The sequence below is a fragment of the Trichechus manatus genome, unplaced genomic scaffold, assembly GCF_000243295.1.
Source record: "Trichechus manatus latirostris isolate Lorelei unplaced genomic scaffold, TriManLat1.0 scaffold00038, whole genome shotgun sequence".
In the NCBI taxonomy this organism is placed as follows: Eukaryota; Metazoa; Chordata; class Mammalia; order Sirenia; family Trichechidae; genus Trichechus; species Trichechus manatus.
Window position 1 is genome coordinate 5,806,774 of NW_004443974.1, and position 20,637 is coordinate 5,827,410.

Consider the following 20,637-nt stretch of genomic DNA (forward strand, 5'->3'; position numbering starts at 1 on the left):
TATTTCAAGACCTTGGTGTCATTCCCTACAATGTGTCATCTCTCTCCCAACTTCCACCCTGAGTTTCCCGTTTCCTTTAGTCTTGATTTTCTACCCCTTTCTGCCATCTTATCTTTGCTTTTGGGCAGACATTGCCCTTTTGATCTTGTATAATTAATTGTTTTAAGAAGTACATTCCTCTTGGGTGTTATTGTTTATCTTACAGGCTTGTCTATTGTTTGGCTGGGAGGTGGTCCTGGAGTGGTTTCAGTTCCAGGTCAGAAGGGTGTCTTAGGGCCATAGACTTGGGAATTCCTCCAGTCTCTGTCAGATCAGTAAGTCTGGTCTTTTTGTGAATTTGATCTTTTGTTCTGTATTTTTCTCACACTCTGTCTAGGACCCTCTGTTGTGATCCCAGTCACAGAGGTTGGTAGCGGTAGCTGGGTACTGTCTAGTTCTTCTGGTCTTGAGGTCATGTAGGCCATGATTTATGTGGTCCATTAGTCCTCTGGACTAATTGCTCCCTTGAGTCTTTGGTTTTCTTCACTCTTCTTTGCTCCAGACAGGTAAAGGTCAATAGTTGTATCTTAGATGGCCACTCGCAAGCTTTTAAGATTCCAGATGCTACTCAGCAAAGCAGGATGCAGAACATTGTCTTCATGAACTATGCTGTGCCAGTTGATGTAGATGTCCAAAAGGGGAGAATTTTAAAGTCACCGAGGAGTTAATGACAGAGGCAGGAGCAAGGCCCCTTGCACTTTTATTCCAAAACATCTCACCATCCCATGATCCTCTCAGAAAATAAAGTCCCTCGCAGCTACCCATTATGAAACATATTAATATCTCCTTATGAGAAAAATGATCCAAAGGGGAAAAGAGGGAAAGAGAAAAAATTCTCTAATTTAAAAGGAGACCCAGAATCAGAAGTCACAAATGACATGAGCAGGGATCTCACAGTGGGATTGCCCACATGAAGCCAAAGTTCGAGGTGCAGAGAAGCTGCCCCTAGTTCCTAGAAATAAACTCAGTTTTGGCAAACTGTTCAATCCCCGGCTACAGTAATGGAAAATACTGCATATGCAAATCGATGTCAAATTCTGCTGTAGAATACATTTGGAAAAATTGTCCTTAGTGAATTACATTGGATACCCCAAATTAATAATCCAATGGAAGAAAAATAACAAAAATGCATTTCCCTCAAAGAAAGCTGTCCAGCTAAAGAACCAATCAGATAATTTCTATGTCTCAGGGAAAAGAAACCTCCACACCCCAGCAATTATTAAGAAAAAAAAGAAAAAAAGGAAGGCAGGAAGAAAAAAGAGGCACTTAATTCATGGTACTATGTGCTACTCTTATGTGCCTCCTGAGGAATTGACACAAAAAGCTGGTTAGATAGAGAGTTAAGTCTAGACAAGAGAATGACAGTTCATTATTTCTCACTTCTTGGTGGAAAAGGAAAATAGAATATGGCCAGACTGGCATTAGCATAATTCACTACTAAAACTGCTGATCTATGCAGCACATTATGAGATATGGACACTGAAAATAAATGCAATTGGAATGTTTATTATTTTCTTCCTTCCAGTTCTCTACAAGGAACTCGGAGAGAAAGAGTGGGTAGTACAGATGAAAGTCAAGTTCAACTTCTGCTGTGTGTGTGGGAGCTCTGAAAGGAGTGTCTATCTAGCCAGCGAATATGTCTCTTGTGCAATGCTCCAGAGAAGGGCACTCAGTTTGATTTAACATATGGCGTAAATATTATTAATTCATAATGAAGCAAAATTTAAACCAAAGTGGAAAGGAGAGGGAGGATCGTTGTTAGCAAGAGAAAGTGCTGGCTGTTAAATTTAGCCAGCAAGACTGAACATACTCATAAATCTAAAAGCAGAGAATATAACATTTTATGATTAAGTTGCTGTTGGGATCTCTCAGTACATTTTAAAAGGAAAAACCTATAACGGCTGTGCAATATTTTCTCCATTTCTTCCCGCATCCTTAATTACTAAAGACATTTGTTGGGTGGGTGGGAAGGGCGGGAGGCAGGCTCATTGTCTGAGTTCGTCTGCTCTGCTTGCCTGTTCCCACCTGGAGACATCGTTCTCCAGTCTCAGATTCATGCTTGCTCCCACAAACGGTACTCGGCCACAGATTGGGGATGATGGCTGCAGGACCTAATAGTCTCTAACATCCTCAGATCGGTTTTTCATGCAAATGCCCTTAATTATAGAGAACAAAGGAATGGAAAATCATAAAGCCTATCACATATAGACAGATTTGTAGCTATATTTCTGATATCACTCAGTTTCAGTTGGACTGCATTTTAGGGTTTTTCTTTGCTAGAACCATCCTCAATTCTGTTTTCTCTTCAAGACTCTGTATAAAGATCGCAGTCCTCTTAACACGTACCTCCTTCCTCTCATATTGGAGCTCGCAGTTATGCTTTGACTGAACTCACAGTGTTTAAAAATTATTTTTTGAATATTTATATACATATATTGAGATTTTACATAAAAATCAGTATTTCTAGCTTCTCTTGAAAAATCCAAAGATCTAGTGATACTTAGGCCAGCAGCAGCCCTTCCTTTAGACGGGTCATGTGCGCTCCAGGTTGCCGCAGCCCCCACCTCCCATCCTTTAACCAGCAAGGCGGAACTTGCCTGGGACCCTGTAGGCAACTGAAATTGTGATTTGTGCATTGCACTATTTTTTTCAAATCTCCCCACCTCTCTTATGTTTTGGTAGAAGTTTATTAGGAGTGAAAAGGAAGCATTTCCGTTTCCACCATGAATTTAGCCTGGATGATAAACCTTGCTTGACTTCTGAACATGGGCTGCACAAGATTAGTTCTCAGGTGCTTCCCCTGCGTGGACTGTGTGTCCCTCCCTTTGCTGCTGGGCAAACTCCCATTTAAACCAGTCCAAGCCCTGCCTCCTCTCGGGACCCTGCCCTGATTCTACCAGGCAGATGAAGCAACCCCTACTCTGAGCACACCCCGACTAGGGAAACCTCAGGCGACTGCACTGTGACTATGCTGAATCATTGCACTGAATGATTTGTTCATGGTCTGCTCTCAGGCAGAGTTCCTTGAGGGCAGGCACGGTTCCATTATTTACCTTTGAATGTCCTGTGGCTACTACAGAGTAGGTGCTCAGGAAGAACTGATAGGCTGAAGCAGACATTTTCCTTACAACACAAGGTTGAGACAGAGCACAGCAAATCTCACAGGGTCATGGTTCCTGCAGCACCCAAAGATGTTGTCCACACAAAGCCAAGCCACCCCTTCATTCTCTCTGGTCTCCAACTGATTTCTCTGTGCAATGGTGCAGATGCTGGGGTGAACTCAGAAAGCTCCTGATTTTTCTCTAGATGGTCTGGGACCCTAAACATGTGCTGAGAGAAGCACTCCAATTTTCTCTACTGGGTCCCCTCACATTTCCAATTGCCCTCATGCCCAGGCGCCCCTGTCACTAGGCTGTTTCCCTATGTTCCAAGGCCCAAGAATCACAAAGGGGCAGAGACTGCCTACCCAATATCCATTCTCCTCCTCTTCTTCACTATATTGGGATAGGAACATGCAGTAAGAAAAAGTCTATTTCCTAGCTTCCCATGCAGATGGAGGTGGCCAATAAGATGGAAGTGGAAATCATTGGCTACAGCATCCAGGAAAACTTTTTAAAGGAATTTAAGGCATGTAGCAGGGGCCTTTTGCTCTTTCTTTCTTCTTTCTTTTTCTTGTGTGGAACTCAACCATGATGATTGGATTTCTGGCAGCCATCTTATTACCATAAGGCAACTCTGGCTGGAAGCACTTCCTAAGGTTGGATGAGGAGAAAGATTGAAAGTGGGGTTCTTGATCACACTGTGAAGTTATCAATTAGCTCTAGAGCCCCGAGTGCCAAACCTCCTGTTACATGAGAGAAAATGAACCTCACTATTTAAGCCACTTAGAGATGAGTGTCTATTACTACAAGTCAAATGCAGTTCCCAAATGAGTCAGAGGGTGTCAATATTAGGTATATTCTCAGGACAAAATATAATATGTGTCCATTTACTTCCTTGAAAATTCCCACTGCCTTCTCACCTCTAATGGAAATAATAACCACAAGACTCCCATTTAACACGTGGCTCCTATGAACTAGGCACTGGGCCAGGTGCTTTATGTATATATTACATCCTAGCCTCATAGCAACCCTACAAGGCAGGAGAGATTATTCTCATTTTACAGATAAGGAAACTGAGACTCAGAAGATAATGAATTTGCCCAAAGCCACAAACTGTTAAAATATTACGCTTGGTGCTGAAACCAGCCTGTCTGTACCCAAAGCTGTGCTCTTTCCACTGGGTTTTCCTTTTTCCCTAAATCGAGCACAAAGCCCTTCCCCAAAGCATTGTGTAAACACTACCTCAGGTTTACTAAAATGGTTGAAATTCCTGTTGATATTTTTGTTTACCATCCTGTCAGGACCGAATAGACTTGAAGGCAATGGGTTTTGTTATTTTGGTTTAGAGTTAGAACTTATAAAACTAATTTGGAGAAAAGTATATGACAAAATGGTTTCCAATTTGAGATTTCTAATTATTTACTTTGGTGAATAAAACTGTGAAGAGTGTGACTTTGAGGAGGAAGGCAGAAATATTAAAACCCGTGATGAAAAAAACAACAGCAACATCAAGTGCTGGCAGATACTCCCTTTGAAGTGTATACGCTACAATTAACTAACTGCGCACCAATTATTCCCTGATCCAGCCAACACCCGTTTGTTCTAGGGATTTAGAGTCATTTGCTTGGCACATATTTACAGAAACCTACTTTGTACCCGACCCTATGCAGGACCCTTTATAGATATATTATTTCCTGGAAGAAGGTGTCAGATGTTTCCATGCAATCTCAGTTAACCTTACTCACACACACAATCTAGGGTATGTTGTCGTTGTTGTTAGGTGCCATCAAATCAGCTTAGACTCACAGTGATCTCATGTGACAGAGTAGAGCTGCCCCATAAGGTTTCCTAGGCTGTGATCTTTATGGGAGCAAATTGCCAGGTCTTTCTCCCGCGGAGTGGCTGGGTGGGTTTGAACCGCTAACCGCTGAGTGCTTAACTACTGCACCACCAGGGCTCCTTATCTAGTGTATAGGCGGCCTCATCCCTATTTTACAGGATGAAGTCATTGAGGTTCAGAGATGGTAATTAACTTGCCCAAGGGCTACACAGTTAGTAAGCGCTCCTGTATTGCCCCAGAAATGCCACAGAGGGTAGAGACAAGTTAATGAGTAATCTCAGAAGATCAAGTGACAGTGGCTTACTTTGTAGGCTGCAGCAAAAACACAATTTCTTTGTTATCTCATGTTCTATCTTTAAAATTCATGCAAATTTTGTATTATACTCCATAATATAACCATGTTATTTTTATATTAGAACAAATGTCTTAAATTATTTATCTGCTGAATTATTTAACTTTTCCCTGCTGAAATTGACACTTTGGAAAGATGTGCCTTGTTTTCCTACTGTGGCTCCATGAACCCTCAGCACACAGCCATGTACCACTGGGAGAACATGTTCCCCAGCTTAAAAGCATAAAGTTTGCCTGACTCCATGGGGCAATTATGTATATGTGTTTTAAGGACCTAACTCAAGATAGCATACAAATGTTCTTCTAACCACAGACATAAAGTTATAAACACTGTCATATCTGTTGTTGCTGTTATATGACTCATGGTGATCCACATGTGCAGAGTAGAACTCCTCCATAGGGTTTTCAAGGCTGCAACCTTTCCGAAGCAGATCTCTAGTATTGTCTTTTGAGGTGCCTCTTGGTGGGTTCAAACAGCCAACCTTTCGGCTAGTGGCCGATGCTTAACCGTTTGTACCACCCAGGAATTCCTTGTCACGTCCATAACATTCATTAATTCACTCAATAATGTGCCAGGTCCAGTGCCAACCAGTGGGCGAATCTAGTCTCAAACAAGGCACTGACCCAGCAGCCAGATTCTCCCAAGAGCAATCAGAGTGATCCTATCAGCTAGATGTGGAACAAGACTCCACCCTGCCCAAAGCTAAAGCCAGAGGGAGCTTGACTCACTGACCTTATGAAGGTACGAAAGCCTGTTGGTCCCAACTTCATTGTCCCCTTGATTCCCAGGAACCGGATAAACAAATTTGCCAACCTGTCCACCAGGCGCAGGTAGTTGAAATGCTTTGCGTATTTGGGGAACACTTGCTTGAGGCAAATGGAGGGCAGGTGGGCTTCAGAATTGGTGCTGCCATCTGGGGCAGTGGCCATGTCACTGTCTGAAGTATCTGCCTTTCCAGCTAGTGGTTTTTCAAACTGCTGAGACCTGAAGCACACAGGGGAAAAAAACAAAATGATATAACCAAACTGTGGAGAGTGCTTTCCCACATACACAGTGCTTTTCCTTGCATGGTCTTGTTACTTCAGATTTACTACAGCCCTGGGATTGGGTCCAGCAGGGGTGGATTACCCAGTAAGTAAGGTAAGCACGGGCTTACTTGTGCTTACTTACTAATTTGTAGTGACCAATTTCACATGGGTTTCATGTGGTGAAATTGGTCACTATAAATTAGTACGTAAGCACAAGTAATGCGTCCCTGCCAGGGATTGTAAATTTGAAAAGCAGCTTTGATTCTGTAGAAGGGTGTTGTGGGGTTGGGAGAGAGACTGATGTCAGCCATACCTAGAGAAGCAGAATCTTTGATGTGGTGAAAAAATGTGAAATTGTTGACTACTGATGATCTGGTAAGCAAGGTAAGCACCATGCTTATCTGGCCTATTGGATAACCTGCCCCTGGGTCCATTCAATACTTTTATTTTACAGACCTGAAAACTGACCTCAGAGAAGTAAAGTGACTTTCTCAAAGTCACACAGCTAGCGCATGGCAAAGCCAGATCTTAAGCCCAGCAGCAGAGTCAGAACTGGAAACTTAATTTACTTCCTCCATTCTATTCTCCTTGTTTCCCAATATGGAGAACTTCCTTTACTGTACTCCTGATTCAAGAGAATACTCTATTATGGAGCAGTCTGGATTTGATTTCAAACTCCTACTTATGAGTAGTAATTGAATAATTAAGAAATATAAAAATCTCATTGAGGACTGGCAAGAAGCCATAGGCACAGTTCAATGAACAATCTGCAAAGATACATCAGTTACCCAATTCTAGGAATAGGAACAATTACATTTTCTGGCTTAACTGTTTTCTTATTTGGAACTCATACCAAAAAAATGATCATAGTGTTATGATTCCTTAGTCTGGGTATTTTATTCTATAATTATTTTAATATTTAGGAAAATTAGCTGTGAATAACTCTCAAATACCCATCTCTAGCTCAGATCATTCTTCTCACTTCGAAACCCGCATATCCAACTACCAACTGTTTATAACCTTCAGGATGGCCCATAGGCACTACAGACTGAAATGGTCAGTACCGCAAACCTACATTCCTCGTGTCCTGGAATGTCACCACCATTGCCAGTTACCCAAGCAGGAAAAGCCAGAATAAAGGCCAACTCTTCTCTCCTTTTGCCTCCACAGCCAGTTCTACCTCCTTAGTATCCCCTAAGGTCCCTGGGTGGCGCAGATGATTTGCGGTTGACTACTAACCTAAAGGAGCCCTGGTGGCGCAGTGAGTGGTTAAGAGACTAACCTAAAGGTTGGCAGTTCAAACCCACCCAGTGGCACTGAGGAAGAAAGGCCTAGCGATCTGCTTCTGTAAAGATTACAGCCAAGAAAACCCTATGGCGCAGTTCTGCTCTGTAATACATGGGGTCACCATGAGTCAGAATCGACTCGGCAACGGACAACAGGTAGTATTCCCTAAAACCAATTCTTCTTCTCTCCCTGCCTGGGCCTCATCAACTCTTGTCTGGACTGTAGTCTTCCTGCCTCCAGCCCTTGCCATCCATAAATCCATCCTCCATACTTGCAACCGAGTCACTCCTTTTACAGGAAACCTGGTTGTGTCACCCACTTGCTAAAATTCTTTAGTGACGCCCAAGAGCCTATGCGATTAAGTCTATACTCCTCATTTTGGCCCTCAAGCCCCTTCGCAATTTCTTCTCCTGTTAAACCTGTTGCTGTCGAGTCAATTCTGACCCATTGCAACCCTAGAGGACAGAGTAGAACTGCCCCATACGGTTTCCAAGAGTGCAAATTTTTACAGAAGCAGACTGCTACATGTTTCTCCCACAGAGCATCTGATACATTCGAACCACAGACCTTTCAGTTAGCAGCCGAGCGCTTAACCACTGTGATACCAGGGCTCCTTAATTTCTTCTCAGCTCCCCTCATTTCCTATCACTGCCTCTCAACAGTCTAGACTCTAGACACAATCACTATTCCCTTCAAGGCCTTAAACACTGCCCCTCTCTCACCCTGCACCCATTGATCTGGCCTGGAACCAGGACTCGGTGTGCACTGGACACCCAGCTCCCTACATCACCTAATGCCTCTGTCTGCACTTGCAGCTCATCTCACTTTCCTGGCTCCTGTCCTGCTCACAGCTGATCTGGGGCCAGGTGTAGCCCTCTCCTACCTGTTGTGCCCATTCCTGAGATATAACCCTGAGCACATTATACATGGCCAATAAATACTGCCCAATTAACTAACTGATTCAGGAAAATTAGACCTATGTCTATAGTACTGAGCTAAATACCAAGTCATTCTCTACTCTTTCCTTTATTAAGTGGCCATGACCTCAGCACTACTACTTCCAAGTAAACTTGCAGTCAGTCCCTATGTTGGGCAATACTGTACCTGCTTTCCTCAGCGTAAGGCCCTGACCTCTGGCTGCCTGAACACTTCTTTTCCACTTTCAAAACCAACTCAGATGTCTCTTAGACAAGGCTAATGACTCTTTTCCATGCCCCACTCCTGTTCCTTGGACTTGCTTCTTTGGGTCCTGTCATGCCTACAGAGCATTTATTTATATGCCAGTCTCTCTCATTATTTTGTGAGCACCTTGAAGGCAAGAACCACATTGTATTCAACTCTGTTTCTATAAGACCTGGCACATATTAGGTGCTCGGAAATGTTTAACTGAATTTGTTGAATTGGGAAAGTTCCATTACAAGAGCAAGTTAAGCCTCAAATAAAATCGCAAGGTTATGATGCTTTGTACCCCATAAGAACCAGTTGCTACGGAGTCAATTTCGACTCATGGTGATCTCATGTGTGTCACGGTAGAACTGTGCTCCACAGAATTTTCATTTTTTTCAGAGGTAGATCACCAGGCTTTTCTTCTGAGGCACCTGTGGATGGACTTGAGCCTGCAACCTTTCAGTTAGCAGCTGATTGCGTTTACCATTTTCACTACTCCTGTATCCCAGAAGCTTTTAAACATGTGGATGAGGTTCAAAAGAGAAACAGCATGCTTGACAGCCCTGCCAAAATGGTCCTCTCTTCAGACCAGTCCAAGGAGCCAGCCTCTAGGAAATAGAAATCCTTGTATGACTCAAAAATTCTACAAATTCGGTTTACACTTGCAAGTGAGTCTTGACGCTGGTCTCAAAGCAAGGACAAGCAGAGGACAGAACCAGAGTGGCACAAAGGAAAACCTCTTTTAAAGTTCAATGGTGTGGATGGTTCTCGGAAAACAAATGCTTCCTCCTCCAAAGGGGAGAGCTCAGATTCTCAGGAGAAGCAATGTTCCCAGAGGGGTACAGTTGTCCTTCAGTTAAAATGATTTTGCCATCAGCTTCTCAAACTTAAGACAGTAAATAAAAGTCAGGTGTTACTTTTCAGATGAAATAAAATGTTTTCCATTAAGGTTATAGGAAGGAAGATGAGAAAAGTCATACTGTTACCGGAAATTAGCTCTTAAATTACTGGATAAATGGCAATCACTGACTTTATAAGCACTTGTTCAGTTTCTGTTAAAGTGAAGATTTGGAAACGTACAATTTGAGTATACTCAGTGACAATGAAAATAGCTCAAAGAACCCTTCAATCAACAGAACCATCCTACATTCATTATCTCATTTGCTCTTCAAAACAATTCTGTGAAGCAGACTATCGTTAGTGTACCCCTGTTCCAGACGAAGGCACTGAGGCTCGGTGAGGTGAGGTGTCTCTCTGCTCTGGCTGACCTGGAATTTTAACTCAGTTCTTCCAGTCCAGTGTTCTTTCCATTTTACCACCGTTATTCTAAAGTACATCTTGATTTACATCGGAGGCAACAAAATCCTAAGTACCATTATTTTTTGTTTTAAGTGGCTTGAGTTATAATAGTAATTCATGCTCTTTGTAGAAATTTTGAGAAATGTTTAAAGGAATCAGAATCATTTGTAATCCCACAACTCAGAGATAAGCACTATTAACAGTGGGTTTCTTATCTATATTTATAAAATTAGGATCATATTATATGTAGTTTAAATCCTTCTTTTCACACTTTACATTATATCACAAGCATTTTCCCATGGCATTAAATATGTTTCATGAGCTAATTTCTCATAGACATATAATATCCTGGGTTATGCCTGAACCATAATATAATTAACCATTCCCCCTCAGTTAGACATTTAATGTCTATATAACCTGTCATTTGACTAAATAGAGTTGAGTGATCTGTCCCCTATGAAACGTGCTCCCTCTCAGGAGCATAAAATGTTACAGCTAGCAGCAGCCTTGGAGATCACTGTGTCCAATGATATCATTTTTTTTATTATGATAAAATATTCAGAACATCACCATTTTAACCTTAAAATGTATGCTTTAAAGCAGTATACAACTGAGTGGCGTTTAGTACACTCACAGTATTGGGCAACCATCACCACTATCTAGTTTTAGAACATTTTACAATGATGGAATTTTAGAGAAGAAAGTACACCTAGGCAGATAGGACATTAGTGCCAGTGGATCATTTAATCGGCAGAGTTCAGAGGGGTGGCCTTAGCCTGGGCTGACCTGGTGATACGGGCCCCACCACCTCCAGGTCCCGTCAGGTGTAGAAGTTTTCCTGATGGAGCATCAGAGTGTGTCTCCCTCCAGTGTCCACCTCCTGCATCCCATCCTGCCCTGGAGCTGCCCAGAATGCATCTATTTTCTCTTCTACATGACAGCCTTTCACATTTCTTTCAAGGGTTGCTGCATTTACTGGATGACTATAATTTCCCATCTTTCCTGAAGCGCAATTAGTAACCTCAAGATGGAAAGGGCCTTCACAGCCTCAGATATCATTTTCCTGGATTCAGAACCACAAATTCAGGGCAAAGTAGTTTTACTCAACTGGAGGAAGGCACTAAAGATATAGCTGATATGTAAGATGAAATAAAACAATGAGAAATGGTATCTAGAGATAACTCCAATTATCACACTGAGATCAAGACATCAGAAATACTGCTAAAACCTGGTTTTACTTAATAGCATCTTAATTGGAATGTCAGGGTTATGAAATAAAAGTGACTGGTAAAGAAAATATAAATCAAGCTTACTAGTCCCTTGGGTAATTTTTTTTAAATTGAATTTGTTGTATCCTTGATTCATTAAAATAGGGGAAAGAAAGAATCCTGGAATGTTTTATCTATAATCGTTTTTCATACAAAATAGATTTCTTTTTCATTAAAACTCTAGGAAAAAACCACCTATCTCTACTTTGCATGGACAGCCTACTTTTAAAAAGAGCAATCATTTACAAGGTACCTTAGCAACTTAGCAACTTACCTATATTATCTCATTTGTTTCTCATAACGATTCTATGAGGTAGGTAGAAACTATTCTCATTTTCACAGGTAAGGAACCTGAGGCCCAGAGAGGCTGAATGACATACCCAAAGTCATACAATCAACAGTGAAACTGGGATTTATACTCAGGACTGTCTCACTACAAAGCCTGTGCTTAGTCCACTGTATAGTTCTTCTGCTAATTTGCTTTAAATCAGAGCAAAGACTTTTCTTGTTGTGTATAAAATGTATTTATTCCCAGAAATTAACAAAATAGGAAGGTAGATAGAGCAAAATAAAAAAATTCCAGTTTCGAAAAACCTACTGGAATTGTCTCAGAGAAATAATTTTCATCTCTAGTTAAGCATCCTTTCAATCATTTATTCATTCATGAAATATTTTCCAAGAACTACATGTCCCAGGGGCCTCGAACACAAAGGTGAGTTAGACACAGTCCCTGACACCCAAAAGTACATGAGCAAGTGGAGGAAGACAAGATGGAGCGAGACGAAGGAACTGGTGCACAGGAAAGGAGGTCTGTGTGTTGCATCTTGGTGGCGCACATGAAGATGCGAATATGACCCAGATCTTTTAAGATCTAGAAGATGGGTCTAGATCTTAAAGGAGCTTGAATGTCAAAGGTGCTTGGATTTGGTAGTGCAGGAGATGAGGAGACTGTGGTGGATTATAAAGAGAGAAGGAGCAAGATCAGAACTGTACTGAAAAAGATGAATCTGCCAGCAGCATGTAGTCTGAATGGAGAGAGGGAGAGTGGATGATGCTGGGAAGGTATTGGAATAGTCTAGGTCAGTGATTCTGCAAGTCTGGTCCCTGGACCAGCAGCATCAGCATCACCTGGGAACTTGTTAGAAATGTAAATTCTTGGGCCCCACCCTAGAACTATGAGTAGGAATCAATTCAGTGGCAACAGGTTTTTGGGTTACCCTAGTCCTACTGAATCAGAAACTCTATGGGTGGGACCCAACAACCAGAGATTTAACAAGCCTCCAGGTGATTCTGATGCAGGCGAAAGTTTAAGAACACTGGTCTAGGGGAAAGAAGATGAGACCTAAACTAGGGCAGTTGAAATGGACATGGAGCCAGGGGGCTGACACGGGAGACACTTGTATACACAAGGATTTGACAGCTGCTTGAATGTGGGGGACAAAGAGGGACAGACACCCTGGGTAATGTGCCTGGACCACCATGGCGTGGTAGGAGAGCCCAGTGGCAGGGGTGCTGCACTGGCAAAAGGATGTAAGCAACTTCATTTTCCTACCATTGGGCCAAGACACTGTCCCCTCAGTCACTTGGGAATTTCAAATGCACACGTAACACACTGGCATTCCTGAAGAGAATGTTAACCAGGAGCCAAAGAAGTTCCTTAAATTAGCCAGCAGCTAATTCAAAGAGTTAGAGGCTACAGTTGCTAAAAATAAACATAACTACCATGTAGCCTAGCTCTGTCACTTGAAAAATCTCTGCCATCACAGATGCCCCATTTGCTTGATAGGCAATGAAATGCTGTTTGAAAAGAAGGCAATGGGGACTAAAAAATGGATGAGGCATGAGTGTCCAAACTGATGAGGAAAAGGACTTAATGAGGGATCTTTCCTGACATTCTAGTCCCTATAAAACCTCAACCCACACTGGTTCTGTTCCTACCCATTCCCCTTCGTGCACACCACCAAGACCCCGCAAGCCGACCTCTTTCCACGTGCACCAGCTTCTTTCTCTGAACGCTCGCCTGGCCACTTCCGCCTCACTTGATCACGTCCTCCCATACCGTGGAGTAGCATCAACTGCCACAAAAGACAATGGTGGTGATACTGGTAGCACTAACTATGTGCCAGGAACTGTGCAAAATTGTTAAATTAAATTTGATAAAATCCTACAAAGTAGATTTTACTATTATTATTACTATTATTATTCCCATTTTACAGATGAAGAAACTAAGGAAGAAGGGCACAAGCTAATAAGTTGTGGATAGAAACCAAGGCAGACAGGCTCCAGAATCCTTGCTTCTTTCTAACCACTGCATCACGCTGCTTCCATACACAGCTATCATGCTATAAGTACTTCTGAGAGTCAGGCAGCTTACTTGTGGTATCTCATTTGGCCCTGGTATTACTCCTATGAATTAGGTATTGTAAGTGGACCCGTTTTACAGATAAGAAAAATGCATCTCAACCTACTTTTCAAAGGTCACTCAGCTATTAAATGGCTGAATGAAGATTTGAACCCAGATCTGTATAACTTCAAAGCCCAGGTTCTTTCCACTACATCATGCTACAACTCGGTGTGGTTAGGCAACTTCCCTGAACTCATTCATACTTTCCTCTCTTACAACGGTGATCAGAGTCCTTACTTCGTGCCTAGGACAAAACTATTGGATTGTTTAGGATCAAAAACACAGCCTTTCTATGAAGCATCAAGATGAATCTTCCTGCAGAGGCTCGTATGTAACTAACCTCAGTATGACCACATGGGAGGGACCAGCGCACATCTGGACATGGCTGCTCTGTTTACCAAACAAATCAATCCGCTACTTTACAGTTATGGGCTCACATGAATCATGCACAAGCAATGTTTATAGAATGAACAAATTAACGGAGGACCTCCATGGCAACAAGGACAGACTAGGTCTCTGTCCCTGCTCGTGATGAATTCCTGGAGCCACCTGGGCCTAGGGCTTTTGCAGGAGCATCTTCCTGCCAGGCCAGGCAACAAATTAGCAAAAAGACAAACATGAGGACTTCCTCTGATGCTCCGGCTCCTGTGCACTTGGGACTCACCCTATTTCAGTGCTAGAATGGCCTTAGAGGTTATGGGACCCAGCCCTCTCATTTTGCAGATGAAGCCACTGATAGCCCATTTTACTCACGTCTGCCAAAATGCCTCTTTTCCAACAGGGCGCTCTCTCCTCTGTACCCCTCTCAGCACAGAGCTAGTGTCTTCCCTGTCGTCTGTCTTGCTCCACTTTGTCTTTCGACACAGAGTATGAAACACTGGATGGTCGGCTACTCCTCACTGGGGTGTGGGCCTGGTGGTTCAGAGCATGTGCTCTGGGGGCAGCTCGAGGCATGGTTGGAATCCAAGCTCTGCCACTTGCCAGCTGAGTGAACTCGAGCAAGTCATTTAACCCCTAAACTTCACTTTCCTTTCATACAGTGGTACCTAACTGGATTGATGTGAGGATTACAAGAGAAAATGGATGCATGGTGCTTAGCATAGCACCTCAATACCTGTTTCAAATCAAACCAAACCAGTTGCTGACGAGTTGATTCCGACTCATGGAGACCTCATGTGTGTCAGAGTAAAACTATGCTGCAAGGAGTTTTCATGGCTGTGGCCTTTTGGAAGTAGATCACCAGGCCTTTCTTCTGATGTACCTCTGGGTAGGTTTGAGCTACCAACCTTTTGGAGTAGCCCAGTGCTTAACCGCTTATGCCACCTAACCAACCAAACAAAAAAGTGTGTTGCCATCAAGTTGATTCTGACTCACAGCAACCCTATAGGACAAAGTAGAATTGCCCCATAGGGTTTCCAAGACTGTAATCTTTACGGAAACAGACTGCCACATCTTCCTGCAGGGGAGCTGCCGGTAAGTTCGAACAGCTGACCTTTCAGTTAGTAGCCGAGTGCTTAACCACTGTGCCATCAGGGCTCTCACCTATTTTACAAAAACTGAAAGCCAGTGGCAAAAGCATACCCCTCACCAGGGAATGAAGAAATCCCAGTTTTCACTGTGTAGCTCTTGTGGTGATTATGAATCAGTTTGGATTTTTTTTTTTGGTAACAGGTATTATGGAGTCCCTGGGTGACACAGACAGTTAAACACTCAACTATCCAAAAGGTTGGTGGTTCGAAACCACAGAGGCACTTAAGAAGACGGGTCTGGCAATCTGCTTCTGGAAGGTCACAGCCTTGAAAACCCTAGGAAGCAGTCCTACTCTGCACACCGGGGGTCGCCACGTCAACTCGACGGCAACTAACAACAGGTGCTAAGGAGTCCCGGCGCGGCACAAAGGAGGCCTGGTGGCGCGGTGGTTCTTACAGCCACCACCATCTTTATCTCACACGTGTCCTCATCTCAAGAGGCTCACTATCTAGTCTCCAGCCCTCAGTGGGAGAGATCAGCATACACTCTAGGAACTCAGGAGGAACTCAGTGGTTCCTCTAACCCCTTTGTGACATGGCGCCCTCGCATAGGCCCTCTGGGGAATCTCACTTCAGGCTTTCCAGGGTTAGACTGTGCCTGCCTTCTTCTCCAACCTAAACAAATCCCCCATACAGGTCTCCTTTTCTCAGACCTCACTGGATAACTGCACCTCATCTGACACCCTCATTCTCAGCTGAGGATTACTGACACCACAAAATGAGGAGAGAGATCTTTGCTGCCCCCACATAAAGGGGGAGTAAAACTTTGAGTTGGAAGGCGCACTGATCACTTTGTTCCATTCTCTGTTTTTAATATATACGGAGGCTGAGGCCTAGTCACTTGCTTGAGGTGAGACATCAAGCCAGAGGTAGTGGCAAAGGCAGGCCCGTTGCTCTTGACTTCCTGTCCAGAGCCTTAAAAATATATAAATATATATTATATATATATATATATATATATATATACACATATATATTTTAAACTATACCACTATTGAGCTTAATCACCAGAGAGTGGCCAAAATTCTGATTCTGAATGAAAAGCTTCAGACTTTTCCAGCCACTTTGGCAGGAAGGGAGAATGCTTTTTGCCCGAGGTCTTCAGAGTCCCTCTTTAAACCTTCTAGGGAGTTGCCAGCTGTCTTTCGGTCAGTGATTGAGCTTGTGCTTAGTTTGTGACTGAAACCCAGGGAGAGATTTTTCAAATCGTAAGCCTTGCTGCACTGGCTGCCCAAGGCACACTGGACAAGGTCCCTCCCAACTCTTGAGCAAGGCCCTGGGCCCTGCCTGCCTCACCTGCTGCAGCTTCTACATTCCATCCCTGGAGGCCAACACTCCTCCATTCCTTTGCAAATGCTCTTTCCCAAATTATCCACTTGAAAAACTCTCATCCTCAAGTCTTAGATTTGGAATCACCTTTTCCAAAAAGCTCTCCACAGCTTCCAGAGATAGAATCAACCTTTCTTTTCTATATAATCTTCCTGACTTGGTACTTAGCAATATTAATAATAACAGTGAAATGTATTGAGAACTTAATGCATGTCCTGCACAATGCTAAGCCCACAGTAAACATTATTTTTTTTTCATTGAAATTATCACAATTGTACCTAAGTGGTTTTTTGTGCAGCTGTCTGTTTAATGTCTCTTTCACTAGACTGAAGGCTCTAGGAGGGCAGGCATGACAATCGTTTTGTTTACAGCCATATCAACAGCCACAGTGCAGCTCCTGGAACACAGCAGGTGCTCAAAATAACTGATAATGAGCATAGTCACTGTTTCAATTCATTCTTACAATAATCCAGTTAATTAAATACAAGTATTAACTTGCGTTTACATCCAAGGATACTGAAGCTTAGAGAAGTTAAATTACTTGGCTAAGTGATTAGGCTGGGATTACAAACCAGGTAGTCTGCCTCCATAGCCATATTTTTAACCCCTATACTGCTGTACTCCTCTACTTTTGCTTGCCAAAATAAAGCTTTCTTTGTCTTTCTCCCAGTTACTAGAAGATCCTGACTATATTCTGGAAGAACAAAGATTTCCTAGTGGCAACAGGAAGAGACTGTCTATCTGACAATCATAATCAGTGGTTGTATTAGCCTCTGTTTTACCACCTCCAAAATTAGCAGAAAAGGCCAACTTCAGCTTTTATTGTGTAGTTCTGCTAATGAAGGGATCCTTTTAATTACACATTCGGCTCGTATCTGCAACACAAAGTGTTTTAGTGTTTAAACACAGCTCTGCACCAAAGTATAGGGCTGTGTGAATACTACAATAAGTGGGGGGAAGACCATGTATAGAAGTTATTCTTTGCCTAGACTGTAATTTCTTTTTGACATTCAATTGCATCCAAACCCTGTTCATTTTCTGTGGTAATCCTAATTCTCTTTTGTATACTGTGCCCTATGAATCCTTACTTAGTGATTCAGTAGGCATATCTCTGGTCAGATATTCCCCTCCTCAGATTTCAGATGGAATGCCACTTTATTTTCTTCCCAGATTGCTCACTTTGTTCATCTCTAGGGGCAGTGGCTGATAGGCCTGAAGGGCTCCCCCGACCAGTGGTACTAGTGGCGAGTCCATGCTGCAGTACAATTATTGACCGCCACTCCATCTTCCACTGACTGTGACCCAGGAGCTCGTGGCCTTGGCATCCCACTTCCCAAGACGTTTTTTGTGTGCTATTCTGTACGGGATTTGCACCGTGAATGAGGCCTGATGGGACCGATCCCGCAGACCTTTCCCAGGCAAGGGTGCCCTGATTTTCCATTTGTACTGGTGAGGGAAAGAGGGGGAGTAAACTTTATGGAGCCCCTCCTATGCACCAGGAACTCTACCATACATTAATGATCTCAGCTAAGCCACACAAAGACCTTAGGATGGAGATATTAACACACACTATAGAGCCAAAAGGAGACCTGGTGGCACAAATGGTTAAACGCTTGACTACTAACAAAAAGGTTGGTGGTTTGAACCCACTCAGTGGTACCGTGGAAGAATGACCTGGCAATCTGCTTCCAAAACGTCACAGCCTTGAAAATCCTATGGAGTGCAGTTTTACTCTGCAACGCATGGGGTCGCCATGAGCCAGAATTGATTCAACAGGAACTGGTATAGAGCCAGAATGCCTGGGTGGGATTCCTGGCATGGCCCCTAACTAGTTGGTTACCTTGGAAAAGTCTGTTAACCTGCTTATGCCTTGGTGTCTTTATCCATACAATGGGGATAATAACTCTACCTACCTCACAGCATTGTTGTGAAAAATGAATGGGCTAACATACGTAGAACATTTAGAACCATACCTGGTATGTGGTAAGCACTCAGCAAATGTTAGCTGTTGTTTTTGTTTAACAAATAAAGCTAAAATCAGAAAAGTTAAATAAAATACTGAAGGTTACAGGCCACCTAAATGGTATCATTTGGTAACCTGGGTCTGTCTGACTCTGAAGACCGTGTTCTTGCCAGGCTTCCAGCAAGGTTAGACAAGGCGGTTCACTGTTGACCCTTGGCTAGGATTTAGGCCTCCCAATCAGAGCCCTTCCTTCATGGGGCATGACCTAGAGAAAGTCATTCTGTGTGCATGATCCCTCCTGACCTCAATATGAGCACAGTGGTTTTTGCTTCCAATGCTCCAAAAATAACTGCTCTCTCAAGAGTTACCAAGTACCTCCTAATTGCCGCTGGCCGTCTTAATTTTTACCCAGTTCAGCTTCTCATAACATTTAATGTAGTTGACCACTTGCTTCCTGAACTCTCCTTTCTTGGCTTCTGTGCCTGTGTGCTCTCCTGGTGTTCTTTCTACTCTCTGGTTTCTCTCCCTCTGAGGAAGATAGTCCTTTAAGTCTCTGTGCTTGACCTGCTTCCTGCTCCACACGGTCGATCTCCCTGGGCGATCCCACTCACACAGAGATGACTCCAAGATCTGCACCTCAAGCCCAAGAGCTTACAGTGGTCTCTGGGTCTGGGAGGCCTATGTCCTGCCCACCCCTTCACCAAAACTCTACCTTGTCTGTTCCCACCAAGTCCAAATCCTGCTCATCCTTCAAAGCTCAATTTTAATGTCAGCTAGTCCCCAAGCCTTCCTTATTCCTTCTACCCAGAAATACTCTCTCTTCTCAATTTCCCACAGCACTTTACTTGTACCTCTTTTATGGAATTTATCATTTTCTGACTTGTAATATGGTCCCTTAAGTTTTGTAGTTTCTTTCCCCTGATTGTGAGTTTGCCAAAAATAGAATCCATTTTTGTTCCCCACATGGTACTCTATATCTAGTAGGTAATGCAAAAAAGACATGCTGGATAAATGACTGTGTAGGAAAAGTATTCTTTAAGACAAATACCATGAAGAATTTGGAGTAATTTTGTCTGAAGGCAAGAAAATGAGTGTCATTTTCAGCTTAAGGTTGTATAAAGCCATTTGTAGGGTAAGAATAAAATAATAATAATTTATGTTAATAAGAATAATAGTCATCTGGTTCCACCACTTACTAACTATATGACCTCAGGAAAGTTATGTTAATGCTCAGCCTCTGTTTCTCTTCTGTAAAATAGAGGTGGACAATAGAATCAACTTCACAGACTTGTTGAGGGATTAAATGGGGGTAACATTAAACAAGAGATTATATATACTGATTGGAACACAGAAAGTGCAAAAGAAATGGCAACTGTTATCATTCACTCATTTGTTCTTGCATTTATTCCACACATTTATTGAGTACCTAACTCTGCAGTCAGGAACATTGGGTCAGCTAAAGCTCAACTTCCTCTAGGAAGATTAAACTGCCTTCTCCAACCAACAATATTCTTTTTGTCACAGAACTCTGGTCCTAACCAACTAGATTAAAAAAAAAAATTGGACTAATAAATTAGGCATGCATATTAGCAATCAGGTCCAGAGAGAAAGTCTTACTTTTTTCTGTATGCAATTTGAATTCCCCTAACATAGCGTTGTTGTCAAAATCCACTAAAGTAATTAATTTCTCTTGTCACTGCACAATTCCCCAAGCAGACACCCAGACAGGTTGCAGTGGTGTTTCTCATGAAAGTACTACATGTTTAGTTATCATGGTACATTTTTTAGATGATGTCTCCCTGATGGCTCTAGAGACTCTAGAGAGATTGTGTAAATTCAAGTACAAGGTTAAGGGAGGGCAGCAGAATGCCAAGAGTTATAGGGGCTATGAATCGAGCAGGCCTAAGTTTCAGCTCCAACACTGCCACTTACCAGCTAGGTGACCTTGGGGAAGGTACTCACCCTCTCTGAGCATCCATTTCCTCATTTGCAAAGTGGTGACAATAATACCAAACCCACAGGGTTTTAGTT

General features: G+C 42.7%; 1 protein-coding gene across 1 annotated transcript in view; it reads right to left on the minus strand.

The window, feature by feature from the left end:
• The window catches only part of TTLL11 (tubulin tyrosine ligase like 11), a 293,256-nt gene that overhangs the window by 42,255 nt on the left and 230,364 nt on the right, over nucleotides 1-20,637 (minus strand). The window contains 1 exon segment of the mRNA XM_023730680.1: nucleotides 6,065-6,316. Coding sequence (XP_023586448.1) covers nucleotides 6,065-6,316 — 252 coding nt within the window.